Source organism: Anneissia japonica, unplaced genomic scaffold (assembly GCF_011630105.1).
Source record: "Anneissia japonica isolate Jap-2015-1 unplaced genomic scaffold, ASM1163010v1 scaffold737_len1565949_cov176, whole genome shotgun sequence".
Lineage (NCBI taxonomy): Eukaryota > Metazoa > Echinodermata > Crinoidea > Comatulida > Comatulidae > Anneissia > Anneissia japonica.
This window is the reverse complement of record NW_022741618.1, coordinates 886,907-909,018: the sequence shown is the minus strand read 5'-3', so window position 1 is coordinate 909,018 and position 22,112 is coordinate 886,907. Positions and strand designations below refer to the sequence as shown.

Here is a 22,112-nt window from a genome sequence, read left to right as displayed (position 1 = left end):
AACTAATGAAACCACACAAGAAATAATTTATTACTGCACACCATGTTTAGAAAATGCAACCTGGTAATTGTTCAGATGGTACATACAAACAAGACATCAAAAAGCAATGTTCAGAAAATTATGTTATTGCAATTGACGTTGAAAAATTTGAAACTTTTCATTTTAGTTTTGCGAATTGAGGTCAGAGACACTGTTCCAGTGATGGCATTTGGAATGCTTGTACCTACGATAACAGAAAGGTAATGAGCTTATTTGTATTCTGAGAGCCTTTTCTAAACCTGTTCAAAAAAGTTGTAAAATGTGTAACACAATTCAGACCTATTTATTTATTTCAGTATATATTGAATATAGTATTATAATCCATAAGCGTAGCTAAAAGGTTATCATTGTTTCGATGATGTGATCATGTAGCTACTATAAGCACCTCTTTACGTGGCTAGAGATTCATGGACCACACCCATATGCAATTCCTGTCTCTTATACACATCTAGATGTGTATAAGAGACAGGTGGAGAACTGCTGTATATTAACCATTGATGATCTACAATGAATTTTCTTTATGGTGCTTGGGAGTGGAGAGCTGGTTATTTTCACAGGTCCCTAGACTACCGTAAGTCACAAAACTCTCCCAGAATCAGGACGGCCTCTAGCACTCCCACAAGCAAGAACCTCCCAGAAAATACCCTAAATTCATAATATTTGCATGTTTTTACTAGTTTATTATCAATTGTCTCACAGAAGTCAGTGGCGATAAGTATCATGCGCAGTTTAAAAAAAATTTTAAATGTGCTAAGAAAGCTCATTTAACTAGATCTCCCACATGGGACTTCTTCCAACTTTGGACCCCTGCATTTGGGATTTCAATGTACTATAACCAAGTCTCTTTATGAGGCTTGGGAAATTGAGAACTTATCTATTTGGAACTCTAGATCCTACAACCCAGCCTCTTCATGTGAGTATGGAGTTGATTATTTGGAACCCTTGATGTTTTAATAAACCAAGTTTCTTTTATGCCGCTTGGAGGAGTGGAGGGCTGATCATTTGGACCCTTGACGCACCCAAACCAAGTCTCTTTATGAGACTTTGTAAGTGGAGAGCTGATTCTTTGGTACACTTGATGCTCTGTCCTGAGTATCTAAATATACTGATGTCACATAACCAAGCCGATGAGGCTTGTGGAGTGGATAGGTATCATTTGGTATCCTCAATGTTCTACAAAAACCAAGTCACTTAGGGAGTAAAGAGCCTTCCTTGTTAACTTGCAACCAAGTTTCTCTATGGAGAGTTGACAATTTGGCATCCTTAATGCTCTGTATAGCCACTTTATTAGGCAGATCACATTCTTGGTAATTAATAAGCAGTCGCTTCAATAGACTTGGGAAGCACAAAGATGATCATTTGGATCCCTGGATGCTTTATAACCTAGTGACTTATGATGCTTATAGAGTGGAGAGCTTGTAACTTGAAACCCTTAATTGTTGCTCAATAACAAAGTACTCTATGGGAGTGAGTTTGTTATTTGGTGTGAGAAGGATCCTGATATATATTTATAAAATTTATTGCAACATTCAAATTAAGCAGTTCATTCTTTTTATGTAAGTACTAGTAGTATACTTCATATATATTATATTCACATAAATTAATCAAGCTCACCTGCACATAAAAAATTCGCCCAGAGCACGAAATTTCATAAAGGTTGTCTCTCTGAAGTTGGGGTCTGGAAAGAAAAATATTATATATTTATATATTTACATATTCATTTATTTATATGTTGTATATTTATATTATGGTGAGTCAAGTGGTCGAGCAGTAAGGCAAGGGCGTCGCTCACTACAGCCTTAATATCAGCGCAAGTTCCAGCCACTCCTTGCCTAGGGTTCAGTTGGTAGAATCAAGTGAATCAAGTCTTCTCGGATAAGGACTTGGAGGTCCAGTATACTTTTAAAGTACCCATTGCATCTTTCGGAAGAGTAGGGGTTACCCCGATGCTGTAGTTGATTTCAGCCCTGTCGTTGTGGAATGATATGAACATGCAGCTATTATAAGTGCCTCTTTATGGCTGCTAGGTAGTCATGGACCACGCCCATATGCAATTCAGCACAATGACGCTGCAAGTTATAGGTTATTCTCCTACCTTTATCCTTTACCATATTTATTCAATTGATTGCAAATGACAGAAAAAAGCTTGACATTGCTTTATGCTACCAGTTGTTTTCTGTTTTTCTCTAATTACAATTAAAAAAAAAATTATGAGTATAAACATAATTCTTTTAAATAATTTTTTTGTTTGCAAACTATTTCTTCAGAATATCATACTAAATGTAAAACACAACAAAATCTTGAAAGGAAATACATTGTTTTTCAATAAGGTCTCAACTACTTACAGTGATGTATTATATATACAAGTTAAATATATACAAAAGCAAAAATATATAATAAATCAAAATAATTATATAATTTTGATAAATTAAGAGAAAAAGTTAGTGATAGTAGATTGAGTATTATATGAAACCTTCTGCTTATTTTAAAGAGTTTTATGTCACTTGTGTATTAAATTGACTCCATATTTAGTACATCAGTATTCATTCATTCATTCATTATTTTTATTTCAAACACAACAGCAAGGCAAAAATACAATCAAAACAATCGAGAAATATAAAAATATACAATTCATAAGGTAAAAGACATTAAAAAAGGAATGCATACACAGTAGACCTAAATTTTGCTTTGAGATTATATTATATTGTTGTTATTACTATCACAGCCATTATTATTATTATTATTATTATTATTATTATCATTAATATCATCATTATTGCCATCATCATTTATACTATATTGCAATTATCATTCCTTACTAGATTACTAAAATAAGTTGTAAAAGTCAACATGTACTTTGTAGCAAAGCTAAATTGTAGTATAGGTTACAAGCAAATATTTAACATACAAAGGGAAACATCCAGCAAAAATCACGAAAGAAACAGTGATTATATAAAAGCTCTTAAATTATTCTAGGATTTTTCAACTAGAATGGTTTTACTCTGACTTTGTGTCCAATGTGAGGACAAATAATCACTCAGTTCAAAATGTTGAAATAAATTTAAAGAATATTGTTCTTTAAACACTTTAATAAATAATTGTTCTCAAAATTTATTACTAAGTTGGCACTACTCAACCATATGATACTCAATTATACACCCACGCTTGCCATGTGTTCTAGTTCTTGATTGTGATCTGTTTACTTTTTGCTATAAAATGTTTTTATCTAAGTTTCACTTGTGTATTGTAATTTTGTTTGCAATCTATGCTGGCAATATGAAATGAAAAATAATATTTAAAAATCTTGAGCTATAAACTTGTTTAAAATTGGTTTAATAATAATAATAGTTGTACATTAAAGTTGTGGCCTTACCTAATATGATTTGTTAAATGTAAACTGAATTTGCAACTAGTGGTAGTTTTGAGCCTAGTTCAAACCAGAAATTTAAATTTTCATAATAGGGACGTATATTTGTTTGCACTCAGAAGTGGAAATGCTTGAAGTAGTGAAATAATCCTGCTGTGGTTGTATGATTTTAACCCAACCCTGGGGATTACGAGCATCTTTAAACCACAAACTTGCATGTAATTCAACGTTACAATGAAAGTAGCATTATGCAATCTTAACATCGATAAAAGTCTGGATATAATCCTAGGGCACTAGCAGTAAGATGGAAATCTTGATAATCCCGACACTCCTATTCTGAATCATGCCAGAGAATTACATATTTCTATAATGTTAAACAAACATCAAGAACTACAACTGGAAGGGAGAAAATCAATCTAGGTGTAAATCTTAACTTCCATCAATCATATGAGACTTGTTATATCATAGAAGAATGAAATAGATAAAATACTTAATAAAATATTTTATCCTCTTTTGTTGTACCATGGAGGAATTAGTTTACTAATTACTAATTTCTCCATGGTTGTACCAGAGCTGAAAAAGTTTATATTGGCTTCGTTTCTGGGAAACTGAAAAACTGACATTGTGTTTTAACACATATACCAAAAAACTCTGATTATTTTCACAGAAGAAACTGATGCAAAAAACATTGATAGCAGCATTAATGCTTTTTAAGAATGTATTTACAACATGCCACTTATGGTCACTATATTTGCTGTACAATAGACCGATTCGGTGATGGGCGTCACATGATCTAACTTGGGTGTTGGATATAAACAATGGACTGGCACAGCGGTGTCTTACATGGAGATTGCTATTGTGGCCGTCCTTTGTTATTGCTGTAAAATCATCATAATTCCCAGCAAACTATACAAACTTGATTGGAAATTGAACTTGAGAATTTTGTTTTAAGGTTTTGCTAATGCTCGAAAAGATAATGGCCGCAAACTTTGAGATTTTCCAACAAATGTTAGGCCTAGGCCCCTCCATATCCACTACCTGTTTAGGTATGCATGAGAGTCTTCAACCAGGGAACTACGCTATGATTTAAGGCTAACTAAGGTTTACAAAGGATCACTTAAAATTTCAAAGCATACAATGCTAGAAGAACGCTGGGATAAGTAAACACTATCCTCAACAATCGTATCGACTTTCCTTGCCATTTATTTCTCACGTTAACAGTGGGAAGTTGTTTTCGTGACAATAATAATAGCTTTTCCTATATTTTCGCACTGTAATGTTTTCCATGGTATACCCAAGTTATGTCACGTGACCGGCTGTAAACAAACATCGCCAAATAGGTCTATTGATCAGTTTTTTTCATGGTAAAATATGGAAAAAACAGTCATAGGCCTTAATAAATTTTAACGATGTAACAAAAACACAAACATTTGGCATTACTTTGAACAGTGGTTCCCAACCTGGGTCCGTGAAAATTAATCGGGGGGTCTGCCAAGTCAAAATTTCAGGATTAGCCACTGTTTAATGTTGTACTTTTGTGGCAAATCATTTTCTATCAATAATCGTATTGTTGCAAACATCATTAGAAAAAATAGAACCATTTGCCAGCATTCAAAATTATATCTACATCATTATATTTGCCATTATTATCATAATTTAACAATATGATAAATCAACACAATATTTTATTTATATCCTTATTACAATTATCATTTGAACTATCTGATTTCTCTTTGTCGAAAAATTGCAATGTTTAAAAGATAGCAAAAATACATTTGATACTAACATTTAAACAATAGTATCTATTTATCTTATCAATAAAATCAGGTTTTCAAAACAGGTTTGTAACTTTCAGATAATATAAACTGTTTCAGGTATCAATTGGTGTTTCCTTATTTACTTAACTTCCTTATTCGTAGCCTACACCTCCATAAGCATATATTTTTACAAATTTAATTATAAATAAGAGGGAAGCAGGTACACCCAGAAATTTTGAATCGTTTATCATAAAAAATTATATTCTTCAAAGTAATATATAGAAATTTATATTGTATATGACTGTTATTGAAAATTAATATAGGTAAGTGAAATATTTATCACATTACCAACAAGTTAGTTTAACAATATATACTTTGAGCCCTTAATTTCACAAAGGTTTATGCACGGATATGGTACATATACAGTATGGCTCTAAGTACCAAATCTTACAAAAGGGTGTCTGTGGAAAGAGGGATAAAAATGTAGGCATATTTCAGAGACAATGCAGGGTCACCTACATGTTATACTGTAAAACATTGAATTGCAGCCCTGGTCTTCGTTTTTTTTTTTTGGCAAACATTGGATGGGCTTCAATTCGAGGATACTTTTGCAAAGTAAAGAGGGGCTTCTTTAAAAAATGAATGCTATAAATTTTGGGAATTACTGCTATAAAACAATAAATAGGGCCACTGTAACATCAATCTGTATCATGGTCCATGGAATGTATTAACCAGCATTAAATCACCTAAACTGTATAAACCAAGTGTGTTTTTCTCGAAAAAATCTCGAAAAAAAGCCCATGCTATCTTGAACAAAAAGGAGATCATGGGCTGCTTTTCGACACTACTTTTGCAAACTAAAGGGGGGGGGGCCTTCAATTCGAGATGGGCTTCTTCTCGAAATCAAGCCCATTGGGCTTATATTTAAGGTTTTACGATATTTCAAAAGTTGGACACACAAGACTAGTGGGATACTATTTACTACAGCTCCTCCAGTAGGAAACTAGGGTATAGGCTGGTTTCTTCCTGGGGGAGGGGGGAGATGCAAAAATTGAGAATGCTGAACTGGTGTGTGCGAAAAATTGAGAAAGCGGAACTAAATCCCCCCAGCCTATGCCTATGGAAAAACATTGAGAAGAACAGCTTTCCATTGTGCAGTGTTGGTATTACCCCCGTTGCAGACATGACCAACCCAAGGAGATTTACACAACTTACCCTAGTAATGACACTTGACATGAGGTGATGTCTTTTTGTGGAATAGTCCTTATTGGAACTTTATCCTGCAATGACAATAAGTAAGAGACTTTTAAAAATGCAGCACAAACAACAATATCAACAATGATAATGATATATGAATAGAATCTTTGGCGAGTTGCTTGGTTGATTGGCCGAGCAGTTAAGACAGTGGAACCGTGACATATACAGTAGCCATACAGTAATATCGGCACTGGTTCGAATGGCACGCTCGCCTATGGTTCTGGTGGTAGAACAAGTCTTCTCGGATAAGGTCTCTAAACCGTAGGTCCAGTGTACTGTACATAATTGCACTTTAAAGAACCCACTATATCCTTCGAGAAGAGTATGGGGTTACTCCATTGTACTGGTCTATTTCAGCCCTCTGTTCAACCAACGAAGGAATGCTTACGTCGCGGCCCGTGTCAGGTATCCTACCTGCGAATCCTTCTACCACAATAAGTAAGCAAGTTCATACACACTAGATACATAGTGACTTGAGAAGAATAGAATGGGTACAGTTTGCAAGCTCTAGAAACATTAAATTGGAGTGTCTGGTACAGAAGTATTGCTATGGCCTTCCAATAAAAAGGCGGTCAGTTCAAATTTGGAGCTATAGTTACATCATTGCCTGTTTAAACGATATTTGTCTGTTCACCTAGGACCCTGGTTCTTAATAGGCGGCCCGGGAGCCAAATTTGGATCACGAAGCAAATTATTCTGGCCTGCAATTAAATTATAAAAAAATATATTCAAAGAAACTAAAATTAATAACCATTCGCTGAATATTTTTTCAATATAGTGAAGGCCAAAACACAACACTGGGCCAATGTGAGGTGTGACCGCCACCCATATATAGAAGTAAAGCCGTTATAAACCAATCAACCAATGCCAAAAGATTGGCAGTCTAGTTCAGCTAAATATGACATGGCAAATTAAAAATTTAATTTAAAAACACTTTATCAGATGCTTGTTTTTATTATGAATAGACCCAAGATTTTACAGGCAAAATGTTTTTAGGCTTTAAAGCCTTGGTATTTGGTGGATATAGGATAGGCGAAATCACACAGAAAATACCGATTGTCTGCCAAACTATTAAGTTGAACAAATTTTGTATGGCTGATAAAAAAAAAATACTGTGTTTTTGTCACGATTATGCCTGTAACTTCATGTTTGGTTTGAAAATACTCCTACAGGATTACTATTACCAGGGAGTTGTTGTATGGACAACGTCTGGCGGGTAACAATATTTGGTTAGGCGTAAGAAGCAAGGTCAATATGACAGAAAAAAATATCCAGTTTTACTCTGATGGGGGAAAAAGCCCAATTCAGGAAACGATACTTCGCCCACAGTTACAATTGCACAAAGAAAGACATGACAAGTTCTGTTACCAGTCACCGACAACATTAAACGTCTAGCAATCTTGAAAAATATTTTTGGCATGAAAATGTTTTATTTTAAATCTGTATAAGCCTTCTTATTACTAGGCCTATGCAACTATTCAAGGATTACTTTGAATACGGCACTTTACCACTTATCATGTGTTGAGCTCTTCGGAGTCAACAGCCAACCATTACTTAGTTTAAAGAGTAGGAATATATTTAGTTACATAAATATTTTGATAATTTATATTTTTAAACTTACTTTTTATTGTGATGTGCATAGAGGTCATGACAATATGCACCTTATCAGTCCACCATTATTATTATTATTATGCAAAGTACTTAAAACCGTCTGTTGGGCCTGAGGGAAAATAGCCTACCTACCGAAGTGTTTGTGAGGCCAGTTCCTTAATATTATGGTCTAAAAGTACAATTTGTGTACAGTAATATACAGTAATACGGCCATATAACCCTTCTGCGCTAATGTAATTTTCCCGTTGAACCTAACCTGAGGAGCTAGAAGGTCCCTTGGCTTGGACCTGGCAGTCAGCAAAATTGTGGAGCCCTCACTGCAATGTACATATGCATATACTATAAGTCAATATTACTATACCTTGACCTACTGTACAACTGAAGAGGAAATTATGAGATTGGACCACGGTCGGGGAGATGAGAGTGGGCAGAGGTGATTACCGCCACCTTAGGTCAACATTCTGATCAATTACTGTTTCATTACCTGATCGGATTTGAAGTAGGATATGCCAAGATTATCGAGTACAAAAAACCGCCTTTTCCAACTTTTCCTCTGAAATAAAGCATTTCATTAACAGAGACACTTAGATAATGATTTGTTTCACTTTTGTCAATCAAGTAATATCGTTGTTTCCTTGCATTTTCTTTTTCTGTCTGTAATTTTACATGTGAAGTCAAAATAATCTAAATGAAATGACAAAGTTAAATATAAAAAAAAACATTCAAGATTCAATTCTTTATTACTGCTAATATTAACTATTATGAGCAAAAAATTTGCCGACCTTAAATTCTCCAAAGTCGGCAGCCTCGGCAATTTTTTACTACCTAGGCCCATATAGTATAAACTACGATTTTTCTGAACGCTCGACCTTACATCATCATCTAGATTGTGATTTTGTTAAATTTCTCTATTAAATCAATATATTGCTGGTGAAAGAATAGTCGTACTTGTATTAATTTAATAGTGTAGTATAATACATATGTTTCACATAAGAAAATCACCGAATAAATTTCGTTTTAGCGTTCGTTTTATCGTTATCTTTGGCATGGGAAATATCACTTTCGTAAAAGCTACAATCGTATCATCACAGGCAGCTTCAAAACTGCCCATGCATGTCCTTGCGCATGCCCAGAATGATCTATCAGGGATTTTCCACACATGTACAGTACTTGTCAGTAAGTCACGATATGATCGTGATTGTGTTTAAACGGACGGTAGGATTAGGCCTACAATATGTTGAATTTTGTTGTTTTTAGATAATAAACAACATTTTAAATATAATAATACTGTAAAATGAAGACAAATAATAGATTTAGATAAGCATTACGATCTATGCGGCCCACATGGCTTCAATTGGGCGATGTTGTAGGCCTTGGCCGGCTGGCGTCATTCCTACATAGGCCTAGTCTACGAAACGACTAGGCAAGAAAGAAAAGACAATTGTACACAAATCGTACGTACTGCATGCCTATTATAAATAGTTATTGTTCAAACAAATCTGTTTTATGAACCACCAATTTGGTTTGACGACGTACTGTACATGAAATTTAGTGTCCACTATAGCCTGTTTCAGCCAAAGTTTTTGACTTTCCAAGCAGTTTTTGAAGCAAAGAAATCTAGGCCTAGGTCGGCAAAAAATTGCTGTCCTGTAGCAATTTTGGCTTGGCAATATTGCCGATGTGAAATTCGTGGGCTGCGTGGTACAAAATTATGATTGCACTTTGAAACATACTCAGCTGTTAAGATCATATATAAAAGAATGATGTAAAGAAAGTGAGATTGAAGATTAATAGTTTTGATTACAATTAACAGACTATTAGTTCTAGTCTGTAGTATGCATTCTATAATACTGGTAAAATCGCAGGTAAACCTCAACATTTCAATTACTGTACATCACAGATATGGCCATTCCACAGAACAAATTTAATTACAGTAATCCCCAACTAGACATGGATCAAATGCAGACAGTGATCAAACAAAGAATTTTTATCAAAAATATTCTTATACTGATTACCAGCCAATTAAAAGGTTGACTTATAGGCTATAGGAATTCATTTTTTTTTTGTGTCTTGTTAATTAATAAGATAATTTTTTCATAAGGGGTCGTTCACAATTATCAACATTTCCACAGGTGTACAAACGGTACTCTTTTTCGGTATCCCGTCCTACCCCTCTGAAAGTGTACAGAAAAATGCTGATATTTTTGTGAAGTCAAATAAAGCAATGTACAGTACTTGGTTGTTTAAAAATGTTATATCCATGGTTACATTATAATTTTACCATTATTTTACATACTGCATGCTATTTTGAATCAACCTTTTTATGCATGTAAAAGTGTACAAATTTGTCTACCCCCTCCCCGTAGCATACTGATGGTACACTTGTGAAAATGTTAATAACGTTGAACAACCCCTAATTTAATTGAAAGTAAATAACTAAGAAAATCATGTCAAATTAGGCAAATTATACATAGTATTAAATTAATTTTGTTATGATTTCACAGCTCAGTTCAGCTAAGTGAAATTGAAATAATGGTTAACACTCTAATAAGATACAGATTTTTAATTATTTAAGTAGTAGGAGGAGGAAAGGGGAGAACCCCTTCTTCAGTGTACAACATATCCAAAATTTGTGTTCCTACTAAGCCTGACTTTAAAGGCATAGGACATGTGTTATTAATATCATTGTGATTCCAAAAATTTCAAAACATAAACATCATTACAGTAACTAGTGCTGGAAGTTTCATCAATCCAATTTTGACAAAATAAATTGACTTACGACTAATCCCTGTTTTACACACCAGCCCGCCTTAATGACACTTCGACCTGTAGTTGCAGGAATTACTTGCTGTACACTAGATGGAGATGTACTTCTTTGTGATGTCTTCGTTTTCGCAATCACATCATCTTCACTGTCGCTATCACTTTGATTATTGCCCTAAAGTATGTGAATTAGAATCAGCCATATGAAAACAGTAATTGTATTCATTATATATTTTCAATAGTGATATACAATAACATCTTATTTTCATATACTGTAAACTGTTTTTGTAAATATCTAAATAGTGCAACCTGGTTTGCTTGTTATGATTACACAACTGTATCATCAATAACAAACCAAGCACAATTTGACAAAAGCTCAAAGTAAGTTTACATCAAATTATGTTTGGTTTATTATCATTAAAACAGTTCTCCAATTGTAAAATTATTACTTTTATTCAAGCCAATCAGAAAATTGACTCTTATAATCGTATTTAACATACTTTTTTTATTCATACTAAGTAGAAAATGAGTAGATTAAATACGATGTACATAATATTGAATGGTTGCCAGAAATTTCCAAGCATTTACTGGAATTGAATGCAAACTCTGTGTTAACCTCAGTATCAAGCAACACACTTCCAATATTGCTGTGTTACTGTGTTTAGGACACTAAAGATGATTGGGCATGCCGACTGGACATGCTAATTTGTAATGCACTCAAGTCTAAACACAGTACAAAAAGATGATCGTGCAAATCCTTCCAGATCCATGCACTTGGAAAAACCACTTCCTGGTACAACCAACAAGAAGTAGACTGATTTGGGTAGTCCCATTCACAGACACAAGTAGGCCATAATCATGGAAGTTAAAAATAAATGAAAAAAATAAAAAAACCACCCACTACCTAAATATATATTCAAAACACAGACTAGTGTGACAGCAACATGGGTGCTGATTGGTCAATGCCATATAATCTTACAATAGTTGTACAAAGACAATTTTTATACAGAGGAATTCCGATGATTGAGAACAAATTGTTTGTTCATTTTTTAAGCATACATTATATCACATATGACCAAAATCATAAGTTTTGTGGTTTAGCAACTTTCCTGATTTGTAAAATATTTAAGATCAGATCATAAAATAATAACTTTAAAAGTCTGATTACTCATCATAGCAGTTGTTCATTAGACAACTGTAATCATGTGACACTAATTTGGGTGCTGATTGGTCAGATACAAGGTAAAAATCATACAAAATTATGAAATATTAATTAGACTATTAATAGGGAAAAATTTCTAAACTTAGAAAAACAATATTAATTTTTCAATGACACTCTGAGCTACTACAGTGACTCACAATGAATTGGTTTGGTCCAACATAAGACAAAACATGACCAAATATGTCAGAGGTCTCACCACAAAATAAGACGCATTGTTGGTAAAGACATATTGGATATTTAACAAAATACAGTAGGTCAAAGTCATATTTTTTTGAATAATTTGAGTTTATATTTTAAGTGAATTTTCTTACAATAAATTAATGTGTTCTCTGTGGATATTCTATATTTCTAGTTATTTTTCTTTGAGGCTGATTTTCTCAAACTCTGGTTCTCATACATCTAAAATTCAAAGGCTCACATCTCTGGATCTACTTGTCCTAGGAAAGCCATCCAAAGACCAAATTAAAGCATATAATGTAACCTGTCCAAATATGTTAACTTCATTTGGATCTTCAAACAATGTGTTGAGACATTACATATCACAACAATGATGTAAAAGAACAACCATTTAATAACTAAAAATATAAATGTCCATCAAACAACACAGCATTAACCTATAACACAGAGGCATTCTTTATATTCGTAATCAAATTTCATTCAACAACATTAGCAACCATGCAATGCAAATTTTATCCGATTGGAATCACAGCTTTTGTGAAGTATCCTGGTATAAAATTTTTTCATTTGTATATTTAGTTTACACTGAATAAACCAATCCGAATGTGAAAACCCTGGTAATTACTATTTTGTTTTTTACAAAGTCCAGCTGCTTTCTAATTTCCACTCTATCACTTTGTATTGCCGCAGAAACATAATCTGTTAATCTAATTAAATATTCATGATATTCTCGACACAAAAAGTGCATTCCAATGTCATGATTATATGTTGGAGAGTTCTACAGGAAATGGCCTAGTTGAAGTTTGAAAAACCCACAAGCACGGTAACTAGCCAACGATTAGGATACAAATCATAATGTTGCTACTGTTCTGTACAGTTACAAAAATGAGCAGCAAACAAGGCTTTTCCTATTTTGACATTAAAACACAAAAAAAACTCTAATCAAATGATTGGACTTCTCTTCGCTGTTATTTCTGCATTCATACTAACATATTATCTCATATGTTAAGGCTACTATACATTTGTGTGATGTTGGTAGGTGACTAACATTTATAAACAGATATACAAAATTTACAAACTATAATCTTGAATTATTTAATTTAATCAAGTTCACCATTTAAAGATCTACATTATTACATAAATACACAATTTTAGAGTTTATTATTCATTACTTTAATCAATTTTTTTATAATTACAAGATATATTAATAATTCAAAAATTGTTTATAGGTAAATTGATAATGATGATGATGTACTAAAAAATTGATCTTGTAGAATTATTTTCAAAAATAAATTTTCACGGAGGTATATCACTGAAATGACCATATGTGGCAAAGACAAGCCAAACCAGTCACTCGTCGGAAAAATCAATTTTTAGTTATTAATACAAGGTTTAACAGTTAAATGAGAGCTATAAAATGGTAAAAGAATCATTTAAATCCGACACTTCGTCATGAAGTTACACAAGTTTAAACATACAGCTGTTTAAAGAACAATATTTGAGAAATCAGCCTTCAAAGTTTACGATTTCAGGCATTGGTTTGGCTTGTCTTTGCCACATATAAGGAATATTTACCTTCAAACTATTCATACTATAGTCTTTATATAAACTTGGCTAAAGATATATTATTATCTATATACAGGTACTAGTATCACTGTTGACTTAAATGCCTCTTACTAGCATACAATATATGCACCTTAAGCATTGCTTTATAGTGAATATATATAAGTTTTATTGTTTAATAAGCCATTGTAATAGTAATATTATAAGTTGTTGTAGACCAAATTCTACCATGTGGTACTAAAATAAATTAATAATATTTTCATAATTATTAAATAAGATCAATTTCAAATTATAAAGAAATTTGAATCTTACTCTAAATTTTTTGTCATACAATAACCTTGAAATTTGGTGTCCAATACTAACCACTAAATTCTTTAATTCTAATACATAATATGTGAGTTAAAAAAAAGCTAAGCCAATAACAATAATACATGTATGATGACGTTACTTTTCCAGATCCTGTAATACAAAGTTCAAAGTTCATTTGACTGCCATAGTATAGGCTTCAGGCAAGATGAGTAGGGGGTGGGAGAAGGGATGGGGGAGGAGGGATTCTTATAGGCTAAGTTTAACTCAGAATTGTCTCTTCTGTAGAAATGTAGAATACTACTATAGGTAGATAAGTGCGTGTTTTGTAAGTGTTTGATTCAATGATCTTGTTAAAGCTGAACTCACATTGGATCGGATCCCTGTTCTTACATACTTATCAGATTTTCTGATTGGGTCAGTAGGCTTTCCAATCTGTAAATTCAAATTTGTTGTGAATGCACTTTATAATATGAAGAGCATAGAAGTTTTGTAATTATGCACTATGAAGGATAGGCATATACTGTGGTATTACTACATGCAAAGCTCTCACGCACGAGTGTATGCAGGAAGCTAGCAGGGTGCAACTTTCACCACACCCTGGGGACTATACTGCACTAAACAGACGAACACATTTATACACCCCAAGAGGCCTGATCCTCACCCTCTTAAGAACAAGGACTAAAACTGCAACCTCTGTTTCAACCAACTACTCCCAAATACAGTACTTAACAAATGTCAAATTGCAAAAATAGATAAATTATATCATGTTGTGTTAATATTAAATAATACAGTATTACATGATAAATAACTTACATTATTATTAATATTATTCTTTATTCTAAATTTAAATTGTGATTTTTTTTTTCGCTTTAGTGATTGTTACTGGAGTTGAATAGGGGTCAATTCTGTTGCTAAATCTGCTTGCCTACAGATATCAATAAAAAATAAGAATTATAACATAAAATAATCAAAAATTTCTATACTTGCACATAAGCTACTAACAAAAGAGAAATACAAAACTAGAAGAATAAGCTCAATTTTTTTGTATTTATGGCTGTTAAATTTACATACATCATGCCAACCAGCCGGAAACCTATCTAATTCAGGAAATCAGAGGTCACCACAGGGACCAACACTGGCTGTATACACAGCTATCTGACAGGGGACCTGTAGAGGCTTACTAGCTGCCTATAGGCTACTAGCTTACAAGTCACTGTACCATAGAGACTTGGAGCACTGGCTATATACACAGCTATAGATCTGTCTATCTGTTGGGAGACCTGCAGAGGCTTACTAGCTGCCTGTAGGCTACTAGCTTACAAGTCACTGTACCACAGGGACTTGGAAAACTGGCTATACACACAGCTATAGATCTGTCTACTGACAGGCGACCTGCAAATGTTTTATGCCTGCCAGCTACAAGGACTCTTGTTGCAGTACTTGCTTACAAGCCTGTGAACCACATGGGACTTGCAGCAGCACTGGCAATACACAGCTATACCTTTCTACTGATGGGGGACCTGCAAAAGCTTACCAGCTGACTCTTTACTCTTACTTAACAGGCATAGTACCACCGGGAATAGCAGCACAGCTGCAGATCTGCCTATTGACAGGGGGCCTGCAGGGGCTTACCAGTTGTCTACGTACAGTAGCTGCAAGGACTAATACTGCTTTTGAGCCACTGTACTACAACTACTTCTAAGACATACAGCATTGTGCATATTCACGGCTTATCACATGCACGCCCTCCGAGTTAAGCTGCAAAACTAAAATTTTGCTTCTACTGCCTCAAATTTTCAACCATATTAGCAGTAGGAAAATCCATGATCTTCCTCTAGGAGCTGCGAATGGGAATGCTGAATCCTGCTACATCTTTGTCAGGGCTTTGCATCTAGTAATATACCACAAGACCAGAAGTGGATCCTGGCAACTAGCTAATGAAAAGAAGAAACCTTTCAAAAACTTATTGCTGGACAAGGAGTATTGTACAGTAAAATGCTTGCCCAATATTACAAGCAATTGACCAGCCCAAGGCCATACAGGATCTTAATTTGCCAGATAGTTAAAATTTGTTAATTATCTAATAATATTTGCATCAAAATTTTAGAATATTAGAAGAACATGCAAGAAAGAAATGATAAAACAAACTACTTAATAAAAATAGTCAACAAACAAACCATGCTATATATTTCCCAAACTAATTGAAAATATCTGATTCCTGCTTCTCTTTCAGCCAAGTGATTGATTAATTATCTGCTTTATTTTGGGTTATTATTTACTTGTGTGTCACATCAGATTTTTAAAACAGTGTTGAAAACTTTTCTGGATTTTATGGTAGTGTGAACACATTGTAACAATTTGTACATTTGTAAGAAAACATTAGTCCAAGATGCGACATGATTTCTAGAAAAAACAAACAGAATCCTTTCAATACATGCTGTTATTCTGACACCAAACTTACCATTTTTTTCATTTCAAAGTACGTCTTGAGAAGAAGCTTAAGAGACGTCCACCGCAATGTGGACTCATGCTGAAAATGGCGGCCATATATTAATGCATAATCAACAAACCATTAAAGAGATACTACAATATCTGAGTGCTTTTTGACAAATTGGATGCAATATGGACATACCACAGGTTTCGGGGCACTGGGCGGCTTCACAAACAGACTCGCCTCAATTGCTGGGGTCAACAGAGGCCAAAACCAAAAGGTCCGACTGTGCTGAAAGTTGATTATTAGTATTAATATCCACTGAAACCCTTCAATTTATTGCATTTTATGCAATAAATTGAGGGAGGGAAAACATGTTCTAATGAGAAGACTCAACAGTATATACCTGCTAAGAATCACAGTTCAGTTGGGAGATCAAGAGTAATTGGATGGTCTTTGGCCAAAAGGGTCAAATTGTACTTAGAGTGACTGAAAGTCTTCAAATTATTGCACATTATATAATAACTTATGGGGAAAAAGCATGTGCTGATGAGAAAATACAATGGAGTATAATACCAGGTTGGACTTTCAGTTGGTAAATTATCAGTAGAAGTTCTCCTTATGCCAAAAATTTCCAATTTTTAGCAAGTTCATGATATCAATCATATTTTGCACATTACCGTATGTAATAATACTGTACTTCTTATTGAATATAATACCTTAAGAAAATATGTGTTCTATTCCAGGGAGTACACCTTATGGAATCAAATTTTGGTTAGCAGAATATACGTTAATTGGAGGTATTGATTTTGAATTGCAATAAAGACTAAATGTTCTTCTAAAAAAATCCTATTTCACCTTCATAAATGTGGCAAAGACAAGCCAAATCAGTCACTTGCCACAATAATCAGTTTTTTAGTTATTAATACACGGTTAACTGTAAAATTAGAGCTATAAAATAGTAAAAGAATCATTTAAATCCGACATTTTGTTATAAAGCTACAGGAGTTTAAACATACAGCTGTTTAAAGAACAGCTTTCAAAGTTTACAATTTTGGGCATTTCTTAGGCAGAAACTATCACCAAATTATTATAAATTGTTGTTTTAACATTGAAAATGGGGAAAATATTAGCACAGCATGATGCATAGATATATAAAGGTTAGTTTATTGCAATAAAATGAATTTCCAAAATGTTGACATTCTAGCATGTTTTGGTCATTATCTCCGTAACAGGATTTGCGACTGAGTGACTGGTTTGGCTTGTCTTGGCCACAAATCGTACTTGGATCATTATTGTATCAAATAATCACTCTTTAGTTATCTCATTTCTTTGAATGAAATTTTTACAGAGTAATGACCTCAAGACCCATTAATGCATTGTCACCATTGCCTCACTTTTTCAACCAAAGATTCAATAGAAACCCCATCATCACTTTTTGTCAAATTAAATTAATGTTGAAATCTCTTGGACCAAAAAAATGTATTATTGTATAGTTGTTCCAAGAACAAGATCTGAGTGATCCTTTTACAGTATAATACAATAACCTTTTTTTTCAAAAGACCTACAGTACAAATTATAATAAATAATTTAACACAATAATCTAATAATTCAACAAAACAATTATATAATCTAATATATCATGCACTAGTCTGGTTGGCTGATTGTTCAAAAAGCAATGAGTTTGAAATATGTTTTCTGGTTGATTTATAAAACAACTATACACACCATAAAATATGTTTTGATTACAAATAAAAGACAAAAGTGCATGCAGCCCTCAAAATTAGGAAAAAAGTATATCGGCAAAAAAAAATTTTAAATCGTCTGCGCTATAAAACTGACGTCGGTTATAACGTCAGCAGTTTTCAGTTTCAGCTACAGCCCTGAAATCGACCCATGCTGACCTATTATAGCAGTGATGGATGTCTTTTTATGTCACCCAATCAAGCTGGAAAGCCTAGCCAACGTACTGATGTTCAAATTCACAACTAATTATTAATAAATTGTTGAACAATGTTAATGTTATGATGATGAATAAAATGAAACTACAAACAAAAAAATACAGTGGAATCTCCAAATTCTGAATGCCCAGAAACTTTCTTTCAAGTCCCAAAACCATTCCTATTCTTCCTTTAATAAAATACTTTCTGAAAACCGGATCTCCCTGTTCCAAATTCCGGACATTTTATTCGGTTAAAGCCTAGCACACAACACCCTGTGAATGCTAGCTCAGTCCAAATATCGTTGCCATAGAGATTATCTATTGATTGAAACAACATACCAGTAGGCCTAAATGTTAATGTTAGATAAAGTGAAAGTTACGCTTTCCATTGTTTATAAAGTGCATTATTGCCTTCAGGCCTAATCCTTTAAAAATCAATTGCAATCAACCAGAAATGAAGACGGAAATCAAAGCAAGTTTCTACGACTCTTTCAGTAGACGTTTAATGCAACATAAAAGACATTAAATAACTTGCTTTCATTAAGAATAAAGTTTAATATCGTGTTCACGGCGATCCTGCCGAGTCTACCTCCACTGGTACTGCTAGACCAGCGTAGGCCTGGGTTATCTTGGGCTCGGCCTAAAGTCCTTGGGCGGCTAGACGGCGCCGTTTACGTTGGCATTGCCGAATGCCGGCGTTAATTTTGAGGGCTGTGCATGTATACAATTATTTGTAACTTCACCATGACTAGGAAATGAAATACAGACCAAGTGAAAAAAAAAAATTGTTCCAGGAAATTATACTGTAATGAAATTTAAAATGATATGTGCACTTAAAATGGGTAGCATAGAACTATTTAGTCAGCAGTTTACCATAAATTTACCAGTAATCCTATGAAAATGAAACCTGTTTAGTAGGACAACGAGTTTCAGTGATTTCAGTCTATGGTCGAAGGTTATGGGTGGGATAACAAATGGAGTACAAAAATATGACCTAATGAAATGCTCATAATCTGCTCTGTATTTTACTTTTAAAAAAGACTCAAACTGAAAGCATGCTGGAACATTTTTGGAACGTATTTTGAGTAATAATTTCTTTAGATCATTGAACTTTTAACTATAAATTTGATGAATTTAAAACCTTTATCATACTTGGATATTTTAGCAATAAAATCCAAAACCTTATTTTTCTGTCCAAAAAACATTATTAATCAACACTTCATTAAAAACAAACATTGATGTAGAGTCTGATGAAAGTTGGAACCAGAACCCTGCGGGTGTGTACGTTCCTTTGTTGTACGCAAAAACTAAAAGCAAATTTGGGAATTGTGATAATTAATAATCACCAAAAGTCATTCATTGCATTCTACTAAATTTGAAACTAATCGGAGTTTGCCAATTTTAGTTATCGTGGTATGGTAACAATTGACAAAGTGTCTGACCCACCGCCATTGTCGTTGTCTTTTCTGATTTTAAGCTGAACAAATTTATACTTGTACTCTTTATATCTACAACAGAACCCACACATCGAAGAAGAATGAAGAACCATTATGGTAGTACAAACACACTTGCTCCTAGGCCGGATGACAGAAAGCCCTATCCTTCCTAAGCCTAAAGGTAGGCCTAGGCTGTATAAAAATTCACCAAGCTTGAAGGGCGATTCTCTAAATTCATCAGATGTTTTTTTTTTCCTTTTAAAATAGAGTAAAGCAAAATTAATGAGCAAGTATACAAGAAACTAGATCTCGAAATGATGCATTGCTTGTTAGTCTGAGTTGAATTTTGATTGGCGCCGAAATATGATCGCAGTCACGTAAATATATAATATCCATAAACAAAATCCTGCAGTTGATTAAACACAAATAAATGTAATTAAGGCCAAAAAAAATACTTGTTTAGCGTCACATCTAAAAAAAAAAAGTGTTAATATTTCTTATCCGCATATCAAAGATTTTTTCTGCACATGTAGTAAGGCCAAAAAAAAAATTGTTGTGTTGCCCTTAAATGGAAAAAGTTGAGATCCCTATTATGAAGATCCTAGGCCTAAGGCCTGGTAAGCACCACAATAGCTTGCCAAACAAAAAATATTCAAACTAATGACAGAATAAATACTAACCAGTATATTGAAATATATTATATATTTTTGTATATATTATATTAACAAAAATAATTATTTTTATTAATTAAAGAAATATTTATTTAAAAAATAATTTGTGCATCTGATCCACACGATCACGCACATACAGATCGAGCAAAACATACTATGGCTATGAAAAATGCAGAGCCATAGATATCTACGGCTCTGGAAAAATGGCCAACCAAGCGCCCTCTATGTAATACAATCAAAGTTAACTTAAAAAAAAAAAATATTTTGTTCATGGTTGGCCTAAAACCGTAACGGAGCCTAAAATGTCCAACTACGTAACAGCTATAAAGTGATGGCTAGACGTAAGCCTGCTTTTATTTATTGCCCAATATACTGTAAGGTAATGAATACAATTTTTATTCAACCACTAGTTGTACAGCAGTAAAGAATAGGCAATGCCTAGGCCTCGCTAGGCTATTCGTGGCTTGACAGCTCAGCGCGAGAGAGATGCTCGGTTCTCAAAATTATGCCTTCTATTTTACCAACTTCACCCGTGCATCTATGGCTTGTTTTAGATTTTATGTTTTAAATGATAGTTTCAGAAGTGGTATTTTTCCGAATTTGTACTTGAGTGAAAGGAAGCCCTTTGAACAAAATTTCCCCCAAAAAAAAAAACCTGACCCGATTGCATGAAAAATTTTGGTCGGTCGCGGAGGGCAACACAACATTTTTTTTTTTGACCTAATGAAACTTTTTTTTCATTACTGTTTTAACTAAAATATGACAAGAAGTCTTTTAATGAATCGATCACAAATTTAACATATAAACATTTTTAACAACAAAAGGTTGAACACCATATACACCAAAGCAAAATACATTACAATTACATTTTTTATCTAATCGAATAAAAAACCAAATATTTCTAGCACAATTACATGTCCACCAATAACTATGGGACACATTGTGAAAGGAAAGAAGAAAGGAAGAAGCAAGAATGAAGATAAAAGGAATAATTAGGAAAAAAGTAAGGATGAGTAAAGAAGGAAAAAAAGATGGGAAAAGGAAGATGGAACAGAAAGCATGAGGAAAAAGTAGAGCTGCTCATACAAATAAAATATTTAAACAAATAGAAAAAAGTGAAAAGAAAAAGGTTCTACAAATATTTTGAAACATAAAATACAAAAATGTTCTTTCCAATTTTCCTCTTAATTTTTCAACCTCTGGGGCGGATTGCTATAAGCGGTCTTAACGGTTAGCCGGCTATAATTGTGACGTCAATACTGGTCTATGATTATAGACCATTGCTATACTGCAGTCTAACCAGTTAGCCGTCTTAAATTTTTCAACCTCAGAAGTAACAGTGTTTAAAACTCACCTCTACAGGTGTACGTACTACCACCCCTCCAACTATTTCTGTTCTGTAACTGACTATTTTCCTATTTTGATGGTCTCCATGACTTGGTTCATCCTTTTTGTCATTCTCTGAAATTTCTTCATCTTCTGCTTTCTGTTTTAATGGTACCTTAGTTTGAAAAAAAAACTTCAATTACACTTAGTATCACTCCACAGTACGCTTAAACCTATATAT

The 22,112-nt window shown here is 33.6% G+C and overlaps 1 protein-coding gene across 1 annotated transcript in view; it reads right to left on the bottom strand.

Moving 5' to 3' along the window:
* Positions 1-1,073: 1,073 nt before the first annotated feature.
* LOC117118834 (pleckstrin homology domain-containing family A member 1-like) overlaps positions 1,074-22,112 on the bottom strand; it is a 34,576-nt gene continuing 13,537 nt past the window's right edge. The window contains exons 3-9 of the mRNA XM_033263549.1: positions 21,900-22,046; positions 16,698-16,787; positions 10,811-10,969; positions 8,516-8,584; positions 6,379-6,443; positions 1,654-1,717; positions 1,074-1,172 (exon numbers count right to left, since the gene is read on the bottom strand). Coding sequence (XP_033119440.1) covers positions 1,074-1,172; positions 1,654-1,717; positions 6,379-6,443; positions 8,516-8,584; positions 10,811-10,969; positions 16,698-16,787; positions 21,900-22,046 — 693 coding nt within the window. The remainder of the gene's footprint in view (positions 1,173-1,653; positions 1,718-6,378; positions 6,444-8,515; positions 8,585-10,810; positions 10,970-16,697; positions 16,788-21,899; positions 22,047-22,112) is intronic.